Below are 24,485 nucleotides of genomic sequence, written 5' to 3'. Positions count from 1 at the left end.
CGAACGATTTCCCACAATTCTTTTCACTTCAACGTGCTTTCCGAGTCACTTGAGCTTTCTATTACTCCTTAAACAACTTGGAGGGAAACTATTAAGACAAGCGAGGGGTACACGCGTCAGTACTACCTTCCAGAACAACACTTCCCTTTATATTAATAACAACAGCGCTAACTCTGTCACGCAGTGGTAATTAGTTGTTTGGTAATGAAGTGGATATCTGATACATGTTTATATGATTATGTTCGAAGAAACTGAAACATTTTGAAGAAAGTTGTGTTCTATGGTAAACAACGAAATTGCCATAGTCTGAATAGCCGATGTTCCAGTCAGGCCACGAGCGGTACCGTGTGATGCAATCTTTTCGTTGATACGTATCAAACATGAATCAGTTATGCTGACAGGTCTGGATTCAAATAGAATCAGTTTTGTGATCCGATGATAACCGTACTGTGTTGTTTTCCTTTTATTCAGATGCTCCAGTCTGCAAAAGTGAGGATGTTACCGTGGTAGGGGCTTCGCTGGACGAAGTGCTGAGAGTCAGATGTCACGTGACTGCTGATCCGAGTGATGTCAGTTTCGTTTGGCAATTCAACAACAGTGGAGAGAGTTTTGAGGTCGAGAAGTCCCGCTTCGGCACGGGGAATGGTAGCACTAGTGACCTCAAATATACACCGAAGTCAGAAAGAGATTACGGGACCCTGGCATGTTGGGGGCGTAACGCCATTGGTCGGCAGGCTGAACCATGCGTCTTTCAGTTAGTTCCTGCAGGTAACAAAACTAGTTAACATTATGCAACTGTTCGTCCGATTTTTTGCGTAACTATGACAAGAGCCCTCGTGGGACAAACACTAACTGATATCACACAATAACGAAGGAGGCAAATAATTGAAATCTACGAACATGAATTATCAGTGTAATAAAATAAACTATATTTCCAGAAACTCCTTATACTAATGACAAAGGTATATCAAATAACTGAGTTCTTTTTAGTTGTGACGCTCTGTTGTCACTGCCGATTCGACCGATTATTTTGTATGGCTCTGACGATATGTTGGTCCGATAAGTTGGTAATTACCTCCATGACCAAACGACATCATAACACGTAAGACTACAATCCACACTCCGCGAAACCCTCAGATTTCACAAATAAAAAAAAGTCTTAATCTGCTGGAAATGTACCTCGGATGGGAGAAAGACATTTATATTAAATTTATGTGATAAAACGTCTTCGAAAGAGATTTCTCGGGGAAAAACGTAGAGATGATTATTAAATGTGAAGTTATCTTTAGGAAATAACTTTCTGTAACTGGGAACTGAATTAGGTCTAGAACCAACTCTTGTTGGAGAAGATTAACTTTCGGGTTATAAACGATTTTTAATACCTCATTGATTGCTTATATCATTTGGACAACGCATACTTAAAATGCGCGCACCGCTTAAATTCGGGTTTTTAAATATCAGTAGGGTACCATGTTCAAGATCTAAGATGATACATCACTATTTTTGCACCTGAGAAGATAATATTCGGTATATCACAGATTACAGGCTTGTATATTTTCAAATATACAGAGGGCGAAATTTGCGCATTGTGTTCGTGTGTTTCAGACACATGGACTTCAGATGTGAGTAAATGAATAACATACAGCAGAATTCGTACACCTTCTTCTTCGTGTTCTTTTTACATACATTGAAATGTTATCTTTGCGTTAAGTGACAGAAATATCTGGGCTGATTTTCTTTTATTATTAACACTGTCGTCAGCTTATTCACAAGAACAACATTCAAATTATAGAGTTTGACTGATGTACACAAAGCGTTAAAGGGGTGATTTTATGTCAGACTGGATATGTGTACAAGATTACGTACACTCTTATGCAATGTATTATACAACTAAAGAGTACTACCTCCACGGAACAGCATCCTTGAGAAGCTAACAGTGCTAGTCCAAAAATTAGCTCATTGAAAATGTTCCAAGCAATCACATTAAATAAAAATTCGTTGTAACTGTCCTTTAGTTACTTCTTCATTTGTACAGCCTACCTCAAGCAACCTTTATTTTTTGACTACTGTAGAACGACCGTAGTAGGTTTGTATTTTAGTACACGCAAAAATTTGTGGGTGATAGACTATTAATTTCATAATGTCTGTTAACATTTCTCAATAATATTTCTGCAACTGGCTTTCGTACTGGCACTAATTAACGTGAAATTAAGGTCTTATTCAACTCTGTTACGGTACAGTAGGCACCAAACACAAGGAGATTTAAATGCTTGTTTCCAAGTTCCCATATTAAAGGAACTTCTCCTTACTGCAGTGATATAAATTGGAACTGAAGAAAACTGCGACAGGACGAAGACCGCAGCGACTGAGTAAAACCGCGTATAGCCATAGTTATAAAAGGCGGAAACATAATCCGAAAATGTAACTGAATTTTCCCGAATGCAAATAAACTGTGTTACGGATTGAACCAGACAGCTGGGTCTATACCCAGGCCGCTAAATAAGAGGAAGTTCCTTACTGGTTAATTTCTCTTCAAAATAAAGAGACCTATAACACACTGGTCTTGTTAGTGTCCTAATTACTCGTGCTAAATAGGTGGTGTAGCAGGAATTTTTGTTGATGCAGCCAAGCCCGGCGCGCTGCGAAACTGTACGTTGCGGGCAGCGACGAACCAAAGTACCGATGCCCTGGAGGTTGAGTGCGTGGCGGGGTACGACGGTGGTTTGCCACAACGCTTCGTACTAGAGGCTTACGAATCTCGCACGATGGAGTTGCGTCTCAACATGAGTTCCGACTCGCCTCTCTTCCGACTTGACCTCAACGATCTGCTTCCAGCTCACACCCCCACTCTACACATCCGACTCTACGCCTCGAACCCCAAGGGACGCAGCGAGGTCGCTGTACTGGAAGACATCACTCTCAAAGACGCCGAGAAAAGAACTGGTAATGTTGTGACATGATATTTCACATTCCAGTACTAATATAACGTAGAACTATCTTATGTCGATCATAACATTAAGGGATATTAACCGGACACTTTCCTTCTTCGATAAATGAAGGAAGTTAATTTTTCGTTACATTTATGATAGCGCATTAAAATATTTAAAAATCGCGTAAACATTTTAATTACAAAAAAACTTTCTTCATAATACAGCAAAATAAACTTCGAATGCTATACCGTTTCACAACTGAGCGCTTTGCATTAATTTCAGCATTTCAGACCTATTTGGTGCATTTAATGAAAACAAACCAGCAAGACGTTTAAAACTGTTGAAATCCCTGATTGATTGATATAGCAAAGCATTTCTGCTCCATATTTGAAAACATATTTAACTCGTGTTCGACAATTGAAAATACTGGGATGTTGTCTTGTAGAAGTTAACCGACATTTCAGAGGTAATTCCTTCATCTTCACACTCACAGCCGTGAGAAACTGAAACATTCATGAGAGACTGATCCTAAGTTCAGCTAATCAATAAATCCCCCGCGTTCTATAGAACCAAAATGTTTGTTCACGTATTCACAAGAGCTCAACGCCGAGTCAAATACTGAGAAAGGTGAATCTAATCCACACCTTTATATTGAGTCCCCAAATATCCAGTTGAATATTATGTTCTCACTTACGTCGAAATCTTCCGAGTAGCCTATTACCTTCAGGTTTTCCAACCATTCTATCTCATCTTCATTTAACTCATCATACTCATAATATTTGGCAAAGAGTACACGTTATGAGGTTCCTTATTGTGACATTTCCTTCAACATTCTGCAACTTCATCTCTCTTAGGTCCAAATATCTTCTCAGAACCCTGTTCTCGAACATCATTAATTTGTGTTATTCCAATAACACGACAGGCCAAGTTTCACAGTCACAAACTGTAAAAATTAATCTAATTTACAAATCCTAGCATAACTAAACAACAAACTGCTCTCATTTTTATTCTTTGACCAAATTAAATACTGTTAGCTTCTCAAAAAAGGCTCTGCTGTACAGAGTTAGTAACAATTACTTCAAAATTTTAATTGTAACTAGCGTAATTTGTCTGACTTTTAAATATAGGAGTGGGGTATTGAAAAAAAAAACAACAACAAAATTTAGAGATGCAAATCTTTGCCTGTAACATTAACGAAAAGCCAGTAATATTTCCTACGCTGACTAGTATTTTCTTCTGTAGGCTGCCATTATTTCTCCCCAGTACACGTAATAAAACGCCCGGCTCCAGCCATCTGTCGTTAAACAATCCGCCCAGCTACCACCTATACGCTGATAACTTGTGAATATCGGAGCTGGAGCGCTATTCATGTGGCTGAGACTCGATTTACTACTACAGCGGCAATAACGTTTGATCTATCTCGTAGCGACTAATCGACCCACAGCTTTAAAATCGATACTCGCTCAGTTGGCGAATGATTCAACCACCACAGTGTGACGAAGAGGTGAATGTGTATACGAGAGCGAATATCCACTTTGTGCAAACATTATCTTGGAACACAAAACGAAATAAGTGTTATGCAACATTATATTTTAAAATGACTATCTAGTTTAATCGTTATTCGTAGTATACTGTTGACAAACTCTTTGCAGTCCTGCTCTTGTGAACGTTAAAACAGTCAATCGGGTTTCGTAAAAGGCGGCGAAGCTAAGCGTCTATTAACTTCTACAACAGGACTGTGTTCGATTGACGTAGTCTATAACACAAACTAAAATTCAAATTATTAATGACCTCGCCCGAAAAGCAGTAAACATCAGTGATTTCACCTTTCCCTGTTAACACAGGCCTAGCTTGAAATCACCTCGTTCTTCACCGTGTCCATTTGACACTTCCTTTCCACAGATCCCATTACGTATTATAACATTCACAAGGTTCACGATAAGCTAAATCGATTCATTCCTGTTTAATCATTTATAGGCCAGTGATAAATACGCGTATCACTTTCGTTTATCTCTCTGCACGTTCCTCACTAACTTTACGAATTCATTTGACTCTCAGGACGACCAATAACATCTCTAAGGAACATAACATACTCAACATTACCAACGGTAATTACATTTGGTTTCTTATTGGTAAGAACATTTTTAAACAGTTTACATGACTGGCTTTTCGGACGGTTAAAGTAGACGTATACTGATCGAAACACGATTTCGAAGTTACAAGATCATGACGTATGTGTACTATAGCATTTACATATAGAATTTGAACCAACATATACGTAGTCTACACTGAAAATTGTGGAGGAGTGGCATTTTAATTTTCTACATCAAAATTGTGTTGAACTCTTCATCTTCTGAAGAATATTTTATACAGTGTCCAAAAAAGGTGTATAAACACATTCAATAAATGAAATAAATGCGTTTTAAAAACTTGACCATCACATAAGTCAGCATTAGCACCGAGTAGTTTAACGAATTTACGTATTCAAAATGACCATAGTCCATGTCTTTCGTATACACGACAAACAGAGATCGATATAAAGAATAATATATTGTGCATACAACACTTTCGGGAATTCTGTATATTCGACGTTTCCATAGTTAGCTGTGCTCTCGTCTTCAGGCAAATGGCTATCACTATACTGGTGGTACCACTGAATATTTGACCTCTATGCAAAATGTTTATTTATTTATGTCAAATGGCAGGTACATAGAATTTCAGCTTGACCCATAACACATCTTGCTTCCCAGTAGCGATCATAAAGTTTGCTGCTCTTCAAAGCTGGGCATTGTTGTAGGTGGTGACTGTACATTTCTTCTCCTTGGTTACAAACAACACAGGATGGTTCGGTGTAGATGCCAATCCGGTGGAGGTGCTTGGTTAAAAAATCTTGTCCTGTATTTAAGCGGAATGCCTGGGCCAATCTGGGATGTTCAGTAGTGATTCTTTCCATTGTAGACCTACCTCCTTGTGGTGCACCCTGGGCAACGTCCCTGACGGCAAAGTGGCTTGGCAAACGAATCCTGCATCTATGCAGAATGTTGGACCCTAAGTCCTGTTTACGCGGGACATGAAACCATTCAAGATTTTACATCATATCGGTGGACACTGGCGTTCGTAAAGAGTTTTGCAAAGAGTCATGGAACTCCAACGGTTCTCAATTTGGAGACGGAAGTTTTTAACCGAATTATAGTGGGTCTGCGCACAAAATCAAGCCTCGCCTCACGACTTTGCTTGTACGAATCTTTACAAGTTCCTGGCAGTAAAGTGAGCGGATATTTTCGTTCTGCTTGCATTCTAACACTCCTATACCTTCTAAATCCTATGCACCTGTAATATTACAAAAGCGTGGCTTCCGAATTTCTTCTCCCGTTTGAGGTATATATTCTATAAAGAAGACGTGTAGCAGGTAGACATTACACGTTTGTACGTTTCACGACTCTCAGCGGTCGAAAATTTCAGACTGATGTACTATAAAACCCAATCGACTGATTCTTCTCGTCCACAGCAGATCGGGAATAGTTCTGTTTACCGGATCTAATACAATAGATGTCTCCCCCACCTTTTAAGCTGCAGACGAAGGACGATTCACCCTTAAAAATGTAGTGATTATTTTCAAAGGTTTTAATATGTATTAAGGCTTTTTAAAAATAAACAGATGATTAGAGCCGACAGCAGACCACCCGGTGGTATAGTTCAAAGTTATCACGCGCTCACACCGTGTACATGAAGCGAGAAAGCAGTCGTGGTTGTATGTAAAAATCCCGGGAGATTTCTCAATCCGTGTACGTCATCATATTTATATTAAATGAAGGGGCTGATTTCTGCAAACACATTTAACAGGTTGAACAAAAGTGTACGTTTGCATGTGTAACTGTCTCAACCCTATAAATTGCCTAAAGCAAGTCTTACATTACATTCATTATGTCTCTACTGAGAAAATTAAAATATAAATTTTGTCCTGTGTCTAAATATTAATGCACATTGGTGGCTTGAAAGTATACTTGCCCGCATTACACGTCTTGATACTAGATTCAGATGTGTGAGGACGTTCGCCCTCCAGCCACTTTGCCCCCACGGAAAGAGCCCTCCAGACTCTTTGAATAAAGTGTTTGGTAAACGTCGTAGCTGATGCGGTATTAGCGAAGAACCCCTTCTGGGAATCGAACCTTCATCGACCCAGAGCTGTCAATATGCAGCCAATCACATTAGTGACTGAGCTGTTACGGGTCACATTAATTACCGAATGTATTACCAAATTGTTTTCAACGTTCAATGCATATTCATAATCATACTAGTTTTATGTATTATTTCCGTAATTTCATGCTTATATTTCGAAATTTGTAAATGTTTTAAAATTCGTCTTCAAGTACAGTTTTTATGGATCGGCTGTACTACTGGCGTTCCACAGCCGTTCGCCTCCAGGGCATTCGTTCCTGTTATCTCTGAAGCTTCTGCACGTGACTTTCTATTCTGAAACTTTTAGTTGTTTTTGTTACGAAACAATCTTCATATGATGCAGACACGGAAGACCTTTCCTTCTGTTGGTACGGGAAGCGAAGAACTATGAGCTGCGACGTAAATGGGTGTTTTAACGAACTGGTATATGCCACGGGCATCAAATCCACGAAAGTCAAATAATATTAAGTATGGTACGATTGAAATTATATGGTGGAAACACACAGAATACACCAAAATTTGGTTCGTGAAACTGAGTTCAGAGTAACTGACCTTATCAAATTAATTTACCAATACCTATTCGGATAAATTGAGCACACTCATTCCTAAAGCTGTCTATTGGCAAATGCGTAATGTCTTAACTATGTGGCAGAGAATTGTAAACAGGTATGGTGTCCTGTCGATCTTGAGGTTAAAATGTACTGAAAATGGGACGTATGGTCTTAGAGAATAATGGAGAATATTTTGTAATATAACAATTACAATTCCGGGGCTCAGCCTATTAAAACAGCTAACAGTATGTCCAAAAATCAGTAATTGTATAGTTGTTACAGCCAAATTTCTAATTTCTCCTACAAGTGAGGAGAGAATGTAAGTCACCTAAGTGACACTTTTTTCTCTGCTGGTTAGCGTTTTAATCTGTCATTTGAAGGGACCCAGATTCTGTCCCAACCGTTGTCACCAATGAGACAAAAATTATCAGGATCATGACAACCAATCATGGTGGGAGTAGGGCCAACTTCCGAAACATCGTTTATATCAAACTCACGTAATGGGTAATTAACAACACAGTGTTATTGTAATTTATAAAACAATGATAGAAACGTTGTTGTAAATTACAAACGGAAGAGAAAGTGGTTGTTGTTGTTGTTCTTACCTGTTTGAGGAATATGTCTCCCTTTGGATGAGGGTCAGTTGAATACAGCACACACCCAGGTAAATCCTGAGGTAGCCTTCGTCTGTGGACTGTTGAGCAATATCCAACAGTGACACACGATTTCTATCCTGATAGTAGAATCCGTGTCTGGAGATGGCGGTGGTTTGAGCGTTGTGCCACTAGCGGCGCTGTTAACTGGTGCGGTTCTCACTCTGGGGATCGCAGTCCTATTGGTCGCTGTACTGGCGGTAAGAAGACATAGAGACCCTCACAACCATCACCATCGTCACGGTGCGCCCCACCAGATGGAACTGGAAGGAGCGAAGCAACAGAAAGTGCCCCCCTCCGGCGGCCTACAGTCAGCATCCAGACACAACTCACTGTTGGAGATAAACCACGGCGAGCATCGGTATGTTGTATCTTACACACTCAAGTCAGCAGCTGAATGCGGTCAGCAGCAGACTTCGGAAAGACAGCCGGATATCCTCAACACTCCGCGAGGTAAGTGACGTTCAGAAGAGATGTGCCCCGAGAAAAGAGCGATAATTACTTGACACTTAAAAGCGAGTCCCATCTTAACGCAAATGAAGCAATTTTGTTTCGAACAGTAATATAATTTACTGAAAATCATATTGAAAGTGTAAAATCTACAAAAAGTATTATAGTCAATCAAATGTAAAAATCTCTTCACGTCGACTGAAGCCACATTAGAGAAACGCGCGAAAACAAAACCAAAGCTTTACTCCGAACTTCAGACTCTCGCCAAACGCAGATTCCGCCAGACTTCACCACACGCTCCGCCACAGTCTCGTTTGCTTTTCTTACTGCCAGAATTACCACGGATAGAACTTAATTTCAGGTTCTCCAACATCGAAGAAACAGCGACAAACATTGGCTAGTGTATTACAAGTAGGTCTAGAAAAAGCATAACTGCTTGATATTGTCTTCAAAATGATTCTTCCCGAAGCGTATACCTGGCTCTTCTGTCTAATAATGCCAATGGAAATCTGTGATCGCGAACCTTGGTGCTCTACATATCATCCTAATTAGTTTCGTGCTCATAAACCTCGTTCTCATTTGCAGCAACGGATACTGTGATAGCGGAAGCTCCTCTCCAAAGGCCTGAAGTGTTGTTTCCAGTAAAAAGAGATGCTCTGATGGATTCTAGTAGACGCCTGTCTGGTGTACCAGCTACCTTTGTAAGTACCAACTAATTTCCTCAGCGATAATCATCTTAATGAAGGGACATAACCGGATGCAAATTATGAAAATCAAAGTTTCGAAGATGTCTGTCTCCTTAGTTGTAGCGCCAAGAAGTCTGGTAGAAGTTTACCGACGTTTTAGAGGTCCTTGCTGGAGGCAAGGCGCTACAACCCAGAAGACAGCCATTTTCGTACTCACCGCCGCCAGAACCTCAAATCCAACTTAATATTAAAGGTTGTTACAATTAGTATAAAATTTTGTTAAAACAATAAATGCCGGCTCGGAGAGCAGCTATCTTGACTCATGATTTCCGTTTTTCTCAGTCCTTCTAGGGAACTTCCGGGAAGGTACATTAAAATAAGGAACTAACAATTACTTCCGTATTATTTTCAGTTGATTATTCATTAATCATCATACAACGCAAATACGATTACACAATTTATAAATGAACTTCAGGCTTAAGTGCCAACTTCGCTAAACTACAGGAAGTATGAAACCAGCAGTCACTTACACAAATCATTTTTGGGCCTTAATACCTTTGCCGTGGCACCGACAGGTTTCGCCCTGCCCCAAGATTGCTATGAGTTTTACAATGTCATTTATTGAAAAAAATGCTAATATTCTCTCAGTTTCACGATTAATGATTATCTTCCTGGCTTAATTTACAAAATAATTTAGTGGTTCTATAACGAGTCAGGTACTCTGGAAATATTAGTTTGAAAGTCTGAAGGAAAGATACAAATCGGAAGACCTAGTCGAAAATTGGATATGCACTGGATTCATCTAAGTAGATATATAATTTTAACGAGCTTGGGCGACTATCAGTTTCTCAAGACGTTAGGTACCCTGGTATTTCCCTGCCGTTTTAACCCCGAAAAGTGAATCCTGGTACCCTCTGAGAAGGTTTGTCAGCCTCAGAGCTGGTCTGAACGTTGAAGCAATGAGATGCCCTACCCTGCTGGGAATCTAAACGCAATCTTAATCCCGTAGCCTAATCACTATGCTGACAGAGAACTACAGCAGCTCCGTACAGATATAAAAAGTAATTTTAATTTTAGTTCCACATTAATGTCAAATTATGTGTCATTTTGTATCATGAGGGATAAAATACAATTTCCTGTTCGTGTTCACGAGTCAACTTAAAGGGCCGGAAATTACTTTTTCTGAGTCCCCATTCTACTTCATTCACTCTAAATCACCTAATAAATGCTTAATGTCCTTATAGAAAGAATAATTTAGTTACTTGCTATTACAGCAGATGTCTCCTGCACTGACGTCTCCAGAATACGTATCAAGTGCACCAACATCCCCGCCCCCACTGCCACCTACAAGAAGTAAACTTGACAAGATTTCACCGTCTCCTAGTGCAACCAACGTATACACTTCAAATGGCATAGCAAGGAAGGACCATATCATATCAAATTCAATTCCAGGCCCCGAAAGTTGTGTATGAAGAATATTTTAATGTGGGAAATTTTATTTTTTAACGCATTAACAATGCTGTAAGCAAAAAACTGCAAAAAACTACATCTGAAATGGAAACACGGTATAAAGAATGGTGGACAGTACATACGACGTACGACAGCATTTAAATAAAAGGGCCTACTTTAAATGTGTATGATATTGAAATTTTATATTGCAAATAAAAATAACCCGAATTTATAAAGCGTTCCCCGGACAATCGAATTTAAATAAGATTAGGGGGCCAAATGTTGTGTATGACCATGATGAAGTAACGTTTTTAGATAATAATGTTAAATTCTGAAAGGAAACGTTGACGTGATGATGAACTGGTTACCATGCTATGAACATTAATGTGACCTATGTGTGTCAATTATGAGACTGTTTTGTGTAACTAAAAACTACTACAGTGACGCTATCTGTGGGCAAATATACGAAGCTTATTGGTAAAAGATGATGTTTATTAATGAACGCGCGCCCACATTCAATGTATGCTGTGTAAAAATTAAGGAAATAAACTCATAATAAAAACGACTGCATTAGTATGGTATCTTTGCTTTCCATCCAGTAAGAAAACTTCCTCAGTGCACCCAAATCCCAGTGTTACGAACCGAGAATTGCAGAGTTATATAACTTTCCTATTATATGCGGATAAAAAAGCCTACGGTATGTTGGGCTAAATTAAATGCGAAACCTGCCACCTGATGGCCACTGACCAAAGTGCATTGATATTTCAAAGATATTCCACAAGCCGCATCACGTAGTTCACTACTGCGCAAATATCTCCAGCTGCAAGATGGAAGCAACTGTCGTTGGAGTGCAGGCTCGAAGAAGGCAAGCAACCTAGTGAAGGTGTCCGGGGGGTAAAGTCCCAGGAGTTCATCTTGGTCTGGAATAGGCGTTGGGGTAATTACCTTGGGGTCCCCCGAAAGTTGCCTAGTTCGGTGCATGCCAAAACTTCTCGCGGTCAATGCAGATCTTCCTGAAGCCAGGATGATCTACCCTGATATATTAGATGTCGAGGTGTGTGCTAAAGTGCGAAGGAAGTATCCTAGGGACCGACGTGAGTGGTAAAGCCCCAGGTGTTAAATAAAGTACCCGGGTTGCGAGTAGGCGTGGGGGAATACCTTGGGGCGTCCCAAGGCCACTTCTGGGGACTGCGCCCCCAGAAGCAGTCTAGCCCCGTAAGGAGTTAAACACGTTGGGGGGAGTCCCGGTCCTCCAGAGGCATAGATGATTTACTCTGTACCAGCGAATCAACAGGAGTGCCGGAAACATCAAAGGCAGCTACAAGGAATAACAACAGGAATTATGACAATAGGTTTAACAATAACAACTTCTTACTGATGCGGAAAACTGGTTCCTGGAGATGCAGGTTATGTAGATCGTGATGTCGAGGACGACGAAAACTGTGGCGATTAACAAACCAACGTACAGGTTTATATGGATTATTTTTAATAGCACACGACATGCGGCACAAACTATATCGTTCACAAGAAATTATATTTGTATTTAAATTAAGATTTTCGTCTTTCTATTACTTTTTTAAAAGTGGATGCGAATTTCATTCGTGTGGTTCACGATAGGGACCAGTGGCGAGATCTTGTGAAAGCGGTAATGAACTTTAGGGGTTACATATACAGTAGGGAGTTTATTGACTAGCTGAGCGACTAACGGCTTTTCAAAAAGTACTCTGCACGTGGTCTAGTGTATAACCTAAACGTGTAATGACTCTGAAGGTATGATTTCCAATGCCGTTAACGCAAATAAAGCAGGTTCGAAGACCCGCAAATCTGCAAAAAGGCCATGAAGATGTAAAGGATACCATAAATTCTTTACATTATCGCCATAATTTTTCTACCCATTACAGGTAAAATGTTTCTTCTAACTCACGTTTTTAGTGGCAAATATGTATAGAAACATTAAATACATTACTCAACGTGTCTGTGGAAAGAGAAATAGATATTTTATTACATTCTTCGATGCATTCACGTCTCATGTAGTTATGTTTCGGGAATAATTACAATGTAAGACTGAGCATCTGTGGTGAGTATAACAAAGCGAGTGTATAAATTTTTGTAACGACATTCAATACTGGGGCAGCACTAGAAATTATATTTCGTTCTGTTACGAGAAGTTTCGTTTATCGAAGAACTGAATAAAAATCCGCACGAAATACTTTGAACAAAATAAAAAAAATACAAAAAACGTATTCAGCAGCAAACAGTTGTGATGTTGCCGGCACCAACCGTTGTGTTGATCTGTTCACGAAAAACTTATAATTAGGATCGTGTGGGAACGAAATCCGTGATGCGTAACTTACACACCACCAAATGACGAATAAACCAAAGCAGTCTGTGCTCCACAATACGTGGAAACGAAGGCTGATTTACTACAAAACAAGCTCGCTGTATCTCTGAGCTTTACGTCAAAAGGAAATGTAACAGCAATACAGCAATATAAATAGCGGTGGTGTGTTTTATTATACACAGGAGTTGTGGTGATAGTGGTGAAGCCAATTTCATTACACGAGAAGGTCACCATAGTAACGCGAGGCGGGATAAATGACAAGGAATTTCATTTCAAGAATAATGTTACAGAAAACCTCAACTATTATCTTCATGGCCGTTACTCCGGAAAAAAAAACTTTCAGGTGGCGGAAGAAGGAATAAGTCGACAGTCGTAATTTATAGCAGCCACAGAAATAGTAAAGGATGAAGATTTCTGTCTTCTGGGTTGTCGCCCTGATGACGGAGGCAGTATGACCTCTGAAACGTTGGTTAACATCGACCAGACTACACAGCGCAACAACCCAGAAGACGGAAATCTTCACACTCACCGCTGTGAGAACCTCAAGTGTTACACAGTAAAGGATGAACTGATGGAAGCACTTCTGAGTACCATGCACCACCGATTGAGAAAAAAAGTTAAAAACTTAAATATTGTTCATGCTGTAGGAGAAAATGGTTTACCACAACGGCGTAAACACAAACCTGATTGAAATTATCAACCACATTCGTTCATAGTTCTGCACAATATTCATATCATAATTTCTTTTTTTGTAAATCTTCTGCAACTTCCAATCAAACAAAGTAACAGATGAAAGACTGGCTCTTCAAGAACAAAGCCGTGTTCGCCCTGAAATTTACAAACTTCGAATAAATGTGACAAAATTTAGAAGATACAGAATTTATGCCACGCACAGAGACTCGGTCATATAGCTGTTAAATTGGCTGCTTACCACGCTGAACATTATCCTATTGAAAATACACTTTCTACTGATCAGAAAAATGCACACCACAAGCTACAAACTTCATACCGTTCAAATTCTCACTCGTGACAAACTTTTAGGACATGCGTGCAGCTGACTGGGAAGCTATGTGTAAACGTGTGATTAATAAAGTCATTTTTCTTGAAATATGAATGTAATTTTGACCAAGAGGCCGGGTGTGTAAGCATTTAAAATTATCAGATTCAGAATTAAGTACCCTCAGTGAAGATACACGAACTTGAACGCATTTTATTCACTTTTATTACGTAATCAAGAAAATCGTTTAAGTTACATATACGGATGACTTTAAATATATAGCCCTGAATATGTAGATCTATTCTCTTCGAAAGAATTACATAAATTAACAACAGCAGCTGTTTTCGTGACGTCGCAGACAGAAATGTGTATACTGATTAAAGTCGAACCGACTACCCGCCTGCAGAGATGCTTTCTTTCCGTATTTTCTTATTCTTCATATTGAAGATTGTTCCAAACACACATTAAAAACCTTCGTTGGGTTTATATTTCAGATATGTACTACGTTAAAACGTTTCAGAGTAAATTTATAAAGCTAAATTACAGTTTTATATTAATTATGATTAATATTTTATCTAAACGGACCAAAATGTATGTCGCCTTGTATGTCATTTAATAATTCCACAGAAATTTACTGAACAATTCGGACATAAAACATACGGGTGGGTGAATGTAAACAGATCACTTCTTTATTACAATTTCATTTTATGAACTTATTGCAAAATTTAAATTATTTAAAATTTAAACGACACTGTCTCAGACTCAGAGTTTTTAGCGCTTATTTTACAGATGATGACGTGTAAATATTTGAGTATAGCGACACACAATTACAACAATTCCGGAGAGACCATCAGGTGTGCCGCTCTATTCACAAACAGCCCCACGTCAAAATGGACATACAACTAGAGTCCATCGTGACTGCGTGAAGTGAGCTTAATGCAGGAAGGCAACGAATCGTGTGATAAAAGTGGAATGTAAGTGAATGTGACGAAATATCTGTACCCCTCACTGTAGATGTGACGTCACAACTTCTAGCCTCGAACGCCCCCACCTCCTGCCAAACCGATATAGTATCGATCCCTTAAAATAGCAGCTTCCCTTACACCCATTGGAATGAGGCGTGCGGAGGACAGAAGCCAGAAGAAGGGTGGTTGGGGAAATGGTATGAGAGAATGAAAGAGAGCGAAAAAACAAATATCGGAAAGGTTGCAATGCGTCACAATGTGAAATGGCATAGCTTATGTATGTCGGATCCGCTTCATTCCTAGAATTTGTATCAATACGAATCAAGCTTCCCATTCCCCCTTCGTCTGGGATCACTCACAGAGCCTACTGGCTGTACAAAATCTTTCTTTTAGGCAGTGATTTTTCTGTGCAGGGCTTCGCGTCTCTTAACTCCGACGGCAGATAAAGTCAAACTCGTCAGTACACAACAAACGGCAAGAACAAACATTACTATTTTCCTTCAAATGGAAAGTGTTGTTTTGACCGACAGATGAATCATGATATCATGTTATCTGTGCGCTAACCGAAGACCCATGCTTTTCTGCTTATCATAAAACCCGTAACCCTACGTAACTAACAACATAATGCAATTGGTTTCATGAAGTAATGTTTAAAGAGAAAACAGATCAGAGAAGCGATGCTTAAAATTAGCCCTTAGCGATCACATGTCTAGCTGGTTGGTAAGGTCTAAATATTTTTCAAGATTTATTTTTATTATATAAACGAATAAATCAGCATTTTATTACCGTTTTATAACACAAAATTAAACCACTATAGCAAAGTCATGTAATTAAAACAAACACAAGACACTAGACTCGAGTAAGGTAAGAGTGATTACTAAATTCCCAGTAACCCAGTTGGACTCGCTCCGAGTCTGTGTTTTCTTAACTTACAGTTTGGCTTCTCTCCACGTTAAAGTCTCTACCGGCAAAGCTCCAACGTTTTCTCTTCCCTTCAATGATAAACAATCACAGAAACTAAGGTAGCAAACGAAAATATATATACACGCTGTGTGGTACCTAGACACCGAAACGGATTGCTTACTGGAAAAGAGCACGAAGGCTTTCTTTAAAACGATTTCGTACTGTGGTGAGGTTACGAGGAAACGTGAAATATAAAGCGAGGTGTTCCCAGGAACACCGGTGCCCCTGGGAAGTAACTGCATCATCGGTTACTGGAATGCCTTAGGTTCTGGGAGAAATGCAGTAACTTACAGATTTTAATGGGCGGTGAAAATCTGGATTCATTTCTGAGGCTTTGTTGAGTTCTCGCCAGGAGCGTGGCAAAGAGGTTTATGGACCTACGAGATCGATAATAGTAATAGTCATAACAGCGATGACAATGATGATTCCATGACCCGAAAAGTCATTCTATATGATATCCAAAACAACTAATTTCTTCATAATTAATTCGTAAATTCGTAGTCAGACAAGGCCGAGGGTCTAATCCGTGACTAAATAAACAAACATTTTATGAAGATGATTGGAGGTTATAGTAAAATAAAAACCAGTTATTTTATCACACAGACTGATAATAAAATCCACCTTAGAGGTGCTCGATGCCTTACAATATATACCACAAATGACCTAGAAGCCAGGTTCGAAAGAATTCACCCAGAGGATTTTGTTATATTACGAGGCTGGTCTACAAAGTAAGTTTCCCTGGGGCCGTTTACAGAAACAAAACACAATTTCATGGAAATATTTATTGCAACAGATACAGCAAGTGTCCAGCTATTTTTCAACATATTCGCCACCGGAATTGAGACATTTGTCATACCGTGGGACCAACTTTTGAATACCTGTGTCGTAGAAGTCTGCCGCCTGGGATTGGAACCACTGTGTGACAACCATCTCCGCCTCTCTGTCATTCTCAAAACGCTGACGCTGACCGGACAGGAATTTCTTGAGGTGTAGGAAAAGATGGAAATCACTGGGAGCGAGGTCCGGGCTGTAGGGTGAATGATTAAACACCTCCCAGCTGAACTCCTGCAGGAGACTTGCTGTCCGTCGAGCCGTGTGCGGCCTAGCGTTATCGTGCAGGAAGACAATACCGGCACTAAGCATCCCGCGCCGCTTGTTCTGAATGGCCCGTCGCAATTTCTGCAGTGTTTCGCAGTAACGCTCAGCATTCACCGTCTCACCTCTGGTCAGGAAGTCGACGTGGAGAACGCCCCGTCTGTCCCAGAACGCCGTGCACATCACTTTCCGCGCCGACAACGTCTGCTTGAATTTCGTCTTACAGGGAGATCCACTGTGACGCCAATGCATTGACTGCTGCTTGGTTCACAGTCGGCGGGAGCTGGAATAAGAACCTCCATCTTCAACAGCTGCAACGATGCTACTGTGAGAACGCGGGAAGTACCGTTAGTGCATGCGCCTTGCTACGTCATTGCTCTATCACGTACGCACAGTCGCTTCGCGCAATATAAGGTTTGCTAGCTGTGGGACGAGTGGGAAACTTACTTTTGGGACGCGCCTCGTATTATAAATATGTTATATAATTAAGCATGTTCTAAGAAATTCACTGTAAAACATGGGCTTCTGGTTTATATGTAAATAGCGTAGTTTGGCAACAAATTCTAAGACAAACTGAATTATAATTGCCAGTTTAATGTCGTGTAGTCAGTTATAAAAATATTCATAATCGTTATAACAGCAATAAATTAATAAAGGCTGGTCTCACTGACGAGCAGATTATGAAAGCCACTCGCATAGAAATGGTCTGAGATATGTAGAAATGTTTAGGAAGCACGTGATCAAATTAACTTTTCCTTCGCGATGAACTGAGTTCGTAAGTTCCATTGTCGTACATTCACCATTTTCTTTACAGCACTAACAAAAACAACGATTAAGTGTGAGAGACTTCTGCTGGAACACATTTCTTCTTTATACAGCACAAGACTCAATTTATTTGGAAATATTTGCACAAAGCATTGATCGCAGCATATTTTACGGTCCACAAATATTGTTCCTGAATTCTTCAGTATTAAAGTAGGCTACGTCTTTCACCTTTTATTTCCTTAAGCCGTATCCTCACTCAAAGCAGTTTACAGCGTCTAATTAAATTTCAGGATGATTAGTGTATGTAATAAAATCCATCAGTAGCAAGATGTAAGACTTCTTTGTTTCACAGGGCTTCAAATTACACTCTGAATCTCCTCCTTGGTTCTGCACCGGAAAAATACCAGTGTGCTTGTACACTTCCTACCACAACACAGTAACTCTTTCTAATATTTCGGCGACTTTCACATCAAAGAGGAAGAAATCCTGACGAAGATTTTAACTTGCCTGATTTTTGTGTATTTTTTTCAGTCTCGTTGTTGAATTCTGCTTGAATAACAATTTATTTATTTAACGACTGTTTCTAAACTGCGAATTATTTATAAATGACAACTAATTCAGCGTTCGGCGGAAGTGATCCAAGCCAAGAAAAATTTGGACCAGGTAATAATCCCAACTTGTGACTTCTAGAGTACGAATTACCATTCAATGTATTAACTGTACTTTGTACATATTTCCCAGTGTGGTATTTGTAATGTTAGTTTTGCCGCCAGTGAAACGTTATCTGCAATCAATAAACGTCAATACTAATGCGGAATAAAAATTTTCAAAGAACGGTTTTGGAAAATATTTTTTCAGTCTGGAATAAATAATTACACTTTTGTTTGTTACGGAACAAATTGTGGTGCTTTACAGGTTTAAACTTCTTCAAGCTACATTCCAGATTGTATACTGTTACTACACTTGTAACTAGTTAAATTAATTTCGAAGCAAAAGTAGCACGGCAGAGCATTTCACGTTATGACGAGAGGAAAAACACCCACAAAACTACCACGTGGCTCGAAGTCAATATTTGCATGTCATTTACATAAGTCACTAGCAGAATCTGAGATACTGGCATTTTTGCTTTGTTGAATGAGGCATGTTTCTGTAGTAGTTTTTAACAAAAGTCAATCGATTAACGATTAAAAATTTAATTAATGTTTTCCGTTTGCATTTCAGTTATTTTAATCACCTAACAAAAGCCATTATCCTGACTTCCAATAAAGGCGTACAAATAAAAACGAGAAAATTGTTATAAGTGATCCATTTTATTTAGTTCCATTAGTTTCTGTGCACTTGGACATTTTATCTCAGTTTTATTGAAACTTCTGGTCTTCATAAAAGCAAGGCTTCGAAGCGCAAAGCAAAACATGTTGTTTGATTCATTGCGAATAGCAATATACTGCCTACGTTTTAATAAAATCGAAAGGAATTTGTAATATTACTTCTTTTTGTTCAAAGGAAGCACATTTAATTATATATGGGTGGTAGATAAAACCATATACATGTGTCCTATGAGTTATTATGAATACTGAAAATTGCTTTGATCTTCACAGTTTTTCATTGGACTACTGAAAATATAATAAAATAAAACAACGAACTTTCTGATATTGTTCGTACTTCCAACTAACATTTATTGATCGCATTTTTATTTCACTGCTCCCACAATAATAACCTCTTCATCATGATGACGCCGTTCTCGTTGTCATTGCTATAGTTGCGATGGGGTGAGACAACATCTGTGTAACTGCGTTGCCAACGGGTCCAGTGTCCATCCGCCAATGACACACAAAAGTTAATTCAGAGCAGCGGTGGAATGATAGTAACAGGAAATAACGAAGAATTAAGATAAAATCCTGCCTCAGGACAACTTTGTCCACCACAAATCCCACGCGAACTGACCTGTGCGTGAACCTGGGCCACCGCGGCGAGAAGTAGTCGACTAACCTCCTCAGGGACCGGCATACTTCATGCTCAAACATTTGAGACACACACAGAGAGGCGTGGTTTCAGATATTTTTAAGGATAATTTGGTTGTTTTAACGTGAGTTTCAAACCTTGTCCGCCTATAGGCCATATCTAGGAAAACTGTGACGTTACAGAAACGGAGGATAACAACTTTGCTCTAATATCTGTTCTCCCTCATTTGGATCACTCGTAAGTATTCTTGTGGCTCACAGAGTTAATGGCTGTACTGAAATAAGAATCTAGACTAAATTTCACTCGTTCCTCCCTGACCACAAAAGTTGGGTAACAAATTGTGTTCTTTTTTGTTGCATTTTAGCAACGGAGCTGTCGTAATAAATGTGTCATGGAAATATGACTAATCAAAATACAATTACAAGATTTAAAAGATGTACTCTTTGGAGTATACCGAAATTCCAAAGGTCTTCCTGACGTCATATATCAAGGCCAAGTCAGCTCGTTGCTTCGTTGGTTAACAACGACTCAAAGGAACTGAGGATTTACATCACTCTTCCTATAGAAAAGTAAGAAAGCCAACAATGGCATAAACGATCATATTCAATGTAACAATGTGTCCCAACAATGAACTAGGTCGTTCTGTCGTACAAACGTTTTCCAGCATCCAAACAGTGCGTAGTTAGTGTTACAGGTTTATAAGAAGTGACTGTACATCCACATTAAAAATAATCTTGAGAAACTTTTCAACACGTAAGCAAATATTCTAGGTTTGTTACATAAACCAAAGAGTTCATGGATTTCTGAGGACACGACGACATTGGGGTTTGAAGTAACCAGTAAATTGACTGGAAAATCTCACAAGAATCCTGTAAGTTCAAATAACAGAAGACGAAAACTGCAAAAGTGTACGAGACCGAAAGGTAACATAATACATGATGGACCGTGGCGTCAGAAACTGAATCATAGAGGAAATAAAAACCAGTGTACTCTTGCTAGACGCGTGATTCTCCAATCCCTCAAACCAGTTCCTTTACCACTCACCCCTATTCTGTTCGACGACCACCAATACACCAAACTACCGGATTCCAATCTTAACTTTCCGGTTAAGAGGTCTATTGATAAGAGCTTAAAAACTGCAACTCTGTACTTAGCTGATTCAATTTTCTTCCCCAAACTACTCTTCCTGATGGAGACATTCCATCACATTTTTTTCTCCTTGCAAGAAATGTCTCCACCCCTTCGAATAAAATGTCCATAATCCACTTTCTTCATCCAGCCTTACTATTCCATCTAGCGGCGGCTTTCAGAGTTTCTAGTGTCAGAGCATGGATTCAGTCGCTTGTAATTCCACGGGTTTGGTATGGATGGCGGACATTGTACCTTTGCTTCTAGCATGTCTACCATTCAATTGATCACCATTTCACAGTCTCCATATCATGCACGGAAAGATTTTTGTTGTCTGTTATTTTGCTTATATAAGTTTATTTTAATGAAAGTAATGCCTCTTCGCGTTTTGTGATGGAAACTAAAAATTAAGAAATTTCGTTCTGCAGCGAATCACGATAGTATGGTATTGTTAAAAACTAATGAGATTGATATACAGACAACACTGTCGCAATATGTTATATTAATGGTTGGCAAATCAGGCTAGAACCAGGAAATTGTAGTAAACTGCCAACTCCGACGAAATAAAACAGCTCATACAGGCAAACATCGCACTCAGTTCTGTACTCGGACTGTCTTACAACACTTGGCCAGGACAACAATCGATATAAAAAAATTAATCGTTCACTCCTTTTAGGATCATCCAAATTAAACCAGTATGTTTTATCTAAAAGTGCCTTAAAAGGTGAATAAACTACCAAACTTGCCAATAAATATTTTTATGTCTATTCGAATTATTGTAAGAGTACGAAAGGTCATTTAACATCTTCAACAAGATTCTATATATTATGGGGAATAAATGGCTGATGCCTAACCAACATTTAGTAGCTTCATAGTAGTTTTCCTGTATAATCTTCAATACCACAAAATATTCAACGCTTACATTTACATTACTTAATGAGTAAGCTAAATAACTTAAGTTTAATTAATAATGAAAATATTTTTTTCGAAAATTCAATACCACAGAGAGTTCTATATTTTTTTTTTATTTCACAGCGTGTTGAAAAAACTAATAATACAATTCAACTTAGTGCCCTTATAATGAAACAGACGGATTAAACACCCAAGTTCCTCAGGACAGATATTTAGAAATTCTGTGTCGTTTTATTTTAAGGTATGTTAGCTAAGTACTATAGAAATTATTCAAGTAAAAATATAGCTAGAATATGAAATATACTCTCAGCGTATGAATTCGATCGGTGCGGCGATTAATGGAAATTTAATTAAAAGACACGCGTTTCTCCAAGGAAAACAGTATTCTGCCACTGACTTCGTTATATGCTTATTACATAACATGACAATAAAATCAACATTACATATATAAGGTCGGAGCCGGGATAAGAGGTTTAAATTAGTTGAAACTTTGGTTCAAAATATTTACTGCTAGGATTTACAACTTTGAAATACGGCTTCCGCTCCTACTGGTATCATGCTGAACTTTCGTATCGCTTTACGGTGTTCCTTTTTTCGCAGTGAAAAATAGGGATCCCAGACACGGAATGGTGGACTAAAACGTCACCCAGCCAAAAACGGCACAGAAACTGCGGTGTTCGGTTAACCGGAGAGAAAAATGCGAGAAAGAACGACAGAGCGGAGAACAAGGACAATTTAAAGAGGATTAAAGGACTCTGGATACACAGATGCAAAATGGCGGTGCGAATTACAATGTACAATTCCTGACCGAGGAAAATTGAGTACTGCAGTTCAATAAGTATTTTCCATTAAAAAGATAAATATATAATTTAGAGTGCATTAACGTGTAATTTAATTTACGTAAAGGGTTTAGGTTTTACAGATCTCGGCCTCAAGTTAAACGCTGTTTTAAAACGGTTGCATATTTCACACATAAACGTGTTAATTCATTCTTTGTAATGAAAAGTGCAGTATTTTAAAAAGAAAAAAATATAAATGTAATAATCAGCTGTTAAATGCTCTTACCGTTGCAAAATGTCATACTGGAATCAATGCACTATTTACGGACGCAAAAAAAACTTCACAAGTGATATATAATTTTAAAGTACTTAAATACCATGAAGGAACAACGGAAGAATCCACAAAAAGTATAGTCTATGAAATATAAGCTAAAATTTAACACAAAAGCCACGACAATGCACACGAAGAACTGTCTGTTAAGTTATCTAATTAAGGGAGATTCAATGTGAGATTTGGTAGGAATAACAAGCTCAGTATATAAGAACTTAAAGAATCGTCACTTTCCCTTGTTTATTCAGCAATAATTTTCGTAGATTATTGTTTATTATTTACACGGATTTAACATTGTGCCAAACTACGCTGAAATATATGTCAACGTTTTAAATTCTACAGAAGTAATCGTTTTCATGAACCTCATCCGCGATCAGTTACCTTATTTCGCGTACAAGATTCCGGCTTACTGCACTTGAGTGCGTCCTGATTAAAATTTTCCTAACTTTCTCGTCTCCTACGCAAAATTCCAGAATACTTAAAGTTAAGTCAGAACATATTCTTCGTAAATATTTTAGCGCATCTTGTATGGGATCTGATGTCAATTGACGCAACTTTTTCTATTTGCGGACTTTGGATTATTCTCAGGATAAACAGCTACGATTTCTCTAAACAGCAATATAGAATTGATTTTGTTCTGTAAATTCGTTGTGTTTTCTTTGAGGTAGGAGCTAAATTCTTAAACAATATTTAGTTGAAATGCATACTTAAGAGGATTAACATAGCATTGCTGCATACACTATAAAACAAGCAAACAAATAAACAAGTAAACAGAAACTGCAAACATTAACAGCTTCAGTCTGACGCCTGATTTACGAACGAATAATGTTTCATTAAGCAGTGACTGTACTCAGAGTCGGTTCTTGGAACTGATCCGACATCACACTACATCGAATAATTGAGTTTTTGATCGCATCCAATCTCCGGATATTAAAGAAATTAAATTCATTTTCACTGAAGCTCAGTGGGAACTGTCACCCGTAAGCCTGAGGAGAATGCTCTTATTCCCACAAAGAGGGAACAATATAATTGATTCTGTCTTTCAACATTTAATATAGTCTTAATTTAAAACGTAAAAAATAAAAAGTATCTATGGGGTTAAAGCTTCACAATACTAATATTAATTGATTTTGTAGTTGAATGTAATATAGGTCTACTCTGCTAAGAGGATTATGGTAAAATTCATAATTATTAAAAAATTTAACTGAATTAAAATATGTAATGTGGAATTGGAGGTGTATTTATTTTTATTTTTAAAAATTACAAATGTAAAATGATATAAAGGAACCGATTAAAAATAAATGGTGACATTTTATGAGTTAGAAATGTGGAAATATATACGATATATA

The 24,485-nt window shown here is 38.5% G+C and overlaps 1 protein-coding gene and 1 long non-coding RNA gene across 5 annotated transcripts in view; one reads left to right on the top strand and one right to left on the bottom strand.

Annotated features, from left to right (window-relative positions):
* Positions 1 to 11,463, top strand: part of LOC110827962 (neural cell adhesion molecule 1) — a 428,987-nt gene extending 417,524 nt beyond the window's left edge. For 2 of the 4 annotated variants that reach the window (XM_087358312.1, XM_087358314.1), the window contains exons 10-14: positions 472 to 768; positions 2,626 to 2,943; positions 8,401 to 8,766; positions 9,349 to 9,464; positions 10,724 to 11,463. In XM_087358312.1, the coding sequence (XP_087214438.1) occupies positions 472 to 768; positions 2,626 to 2,943; positions 8,401 to 8,766; positions 9,349 to 9,464; positions 10,724 to 10,921 (1,295 nt within the window). In that variant the 3' untranslated portion in view covers positions 10,922 to 11,463. The remainder of the gene's footprint in view (positions 1 to 471; positions 769 to 2,625; positions 2,944 to 8,400; positions 8,767 to 9,348; positions 9,465 to 10,723) is intronic. The other 2 variants (XM_087358313.1, XM_087358315.1) reach the window with 2 other exon arrangements.
* The window catches only part of LOC110827961 (uncharacterized), a 500,889-nt gene that overhangs the window by 358,241 nt on the left and 118,163 nt on the right, over positions 1 to 24,485 (bottom strand). The gene's annotated exons all lie outside the window — the stretch shown is intronic.

Source organism: Zootermopsis nevadensis, unplaced genomic scaffold (genome assembly GCF_977971745.1).
Source record: "Zootermopsis nevadensis isolate Lab colony 2312 unplaced genomic scaffold, Znev_1.0 Znev_ptg000029l, whole genome shotgun sequence".
In the NCBI taxonomy this organism is placed as follows: Eukaryota; Metazoa; Arthropoda; class Insecta; order Blattodea; family Termopsidae; genus Zootermopsis; species Zootermopsis nevadensis.
This window is presented reverse-complemented; position numbering and strand designations above follow the sequence as displayed.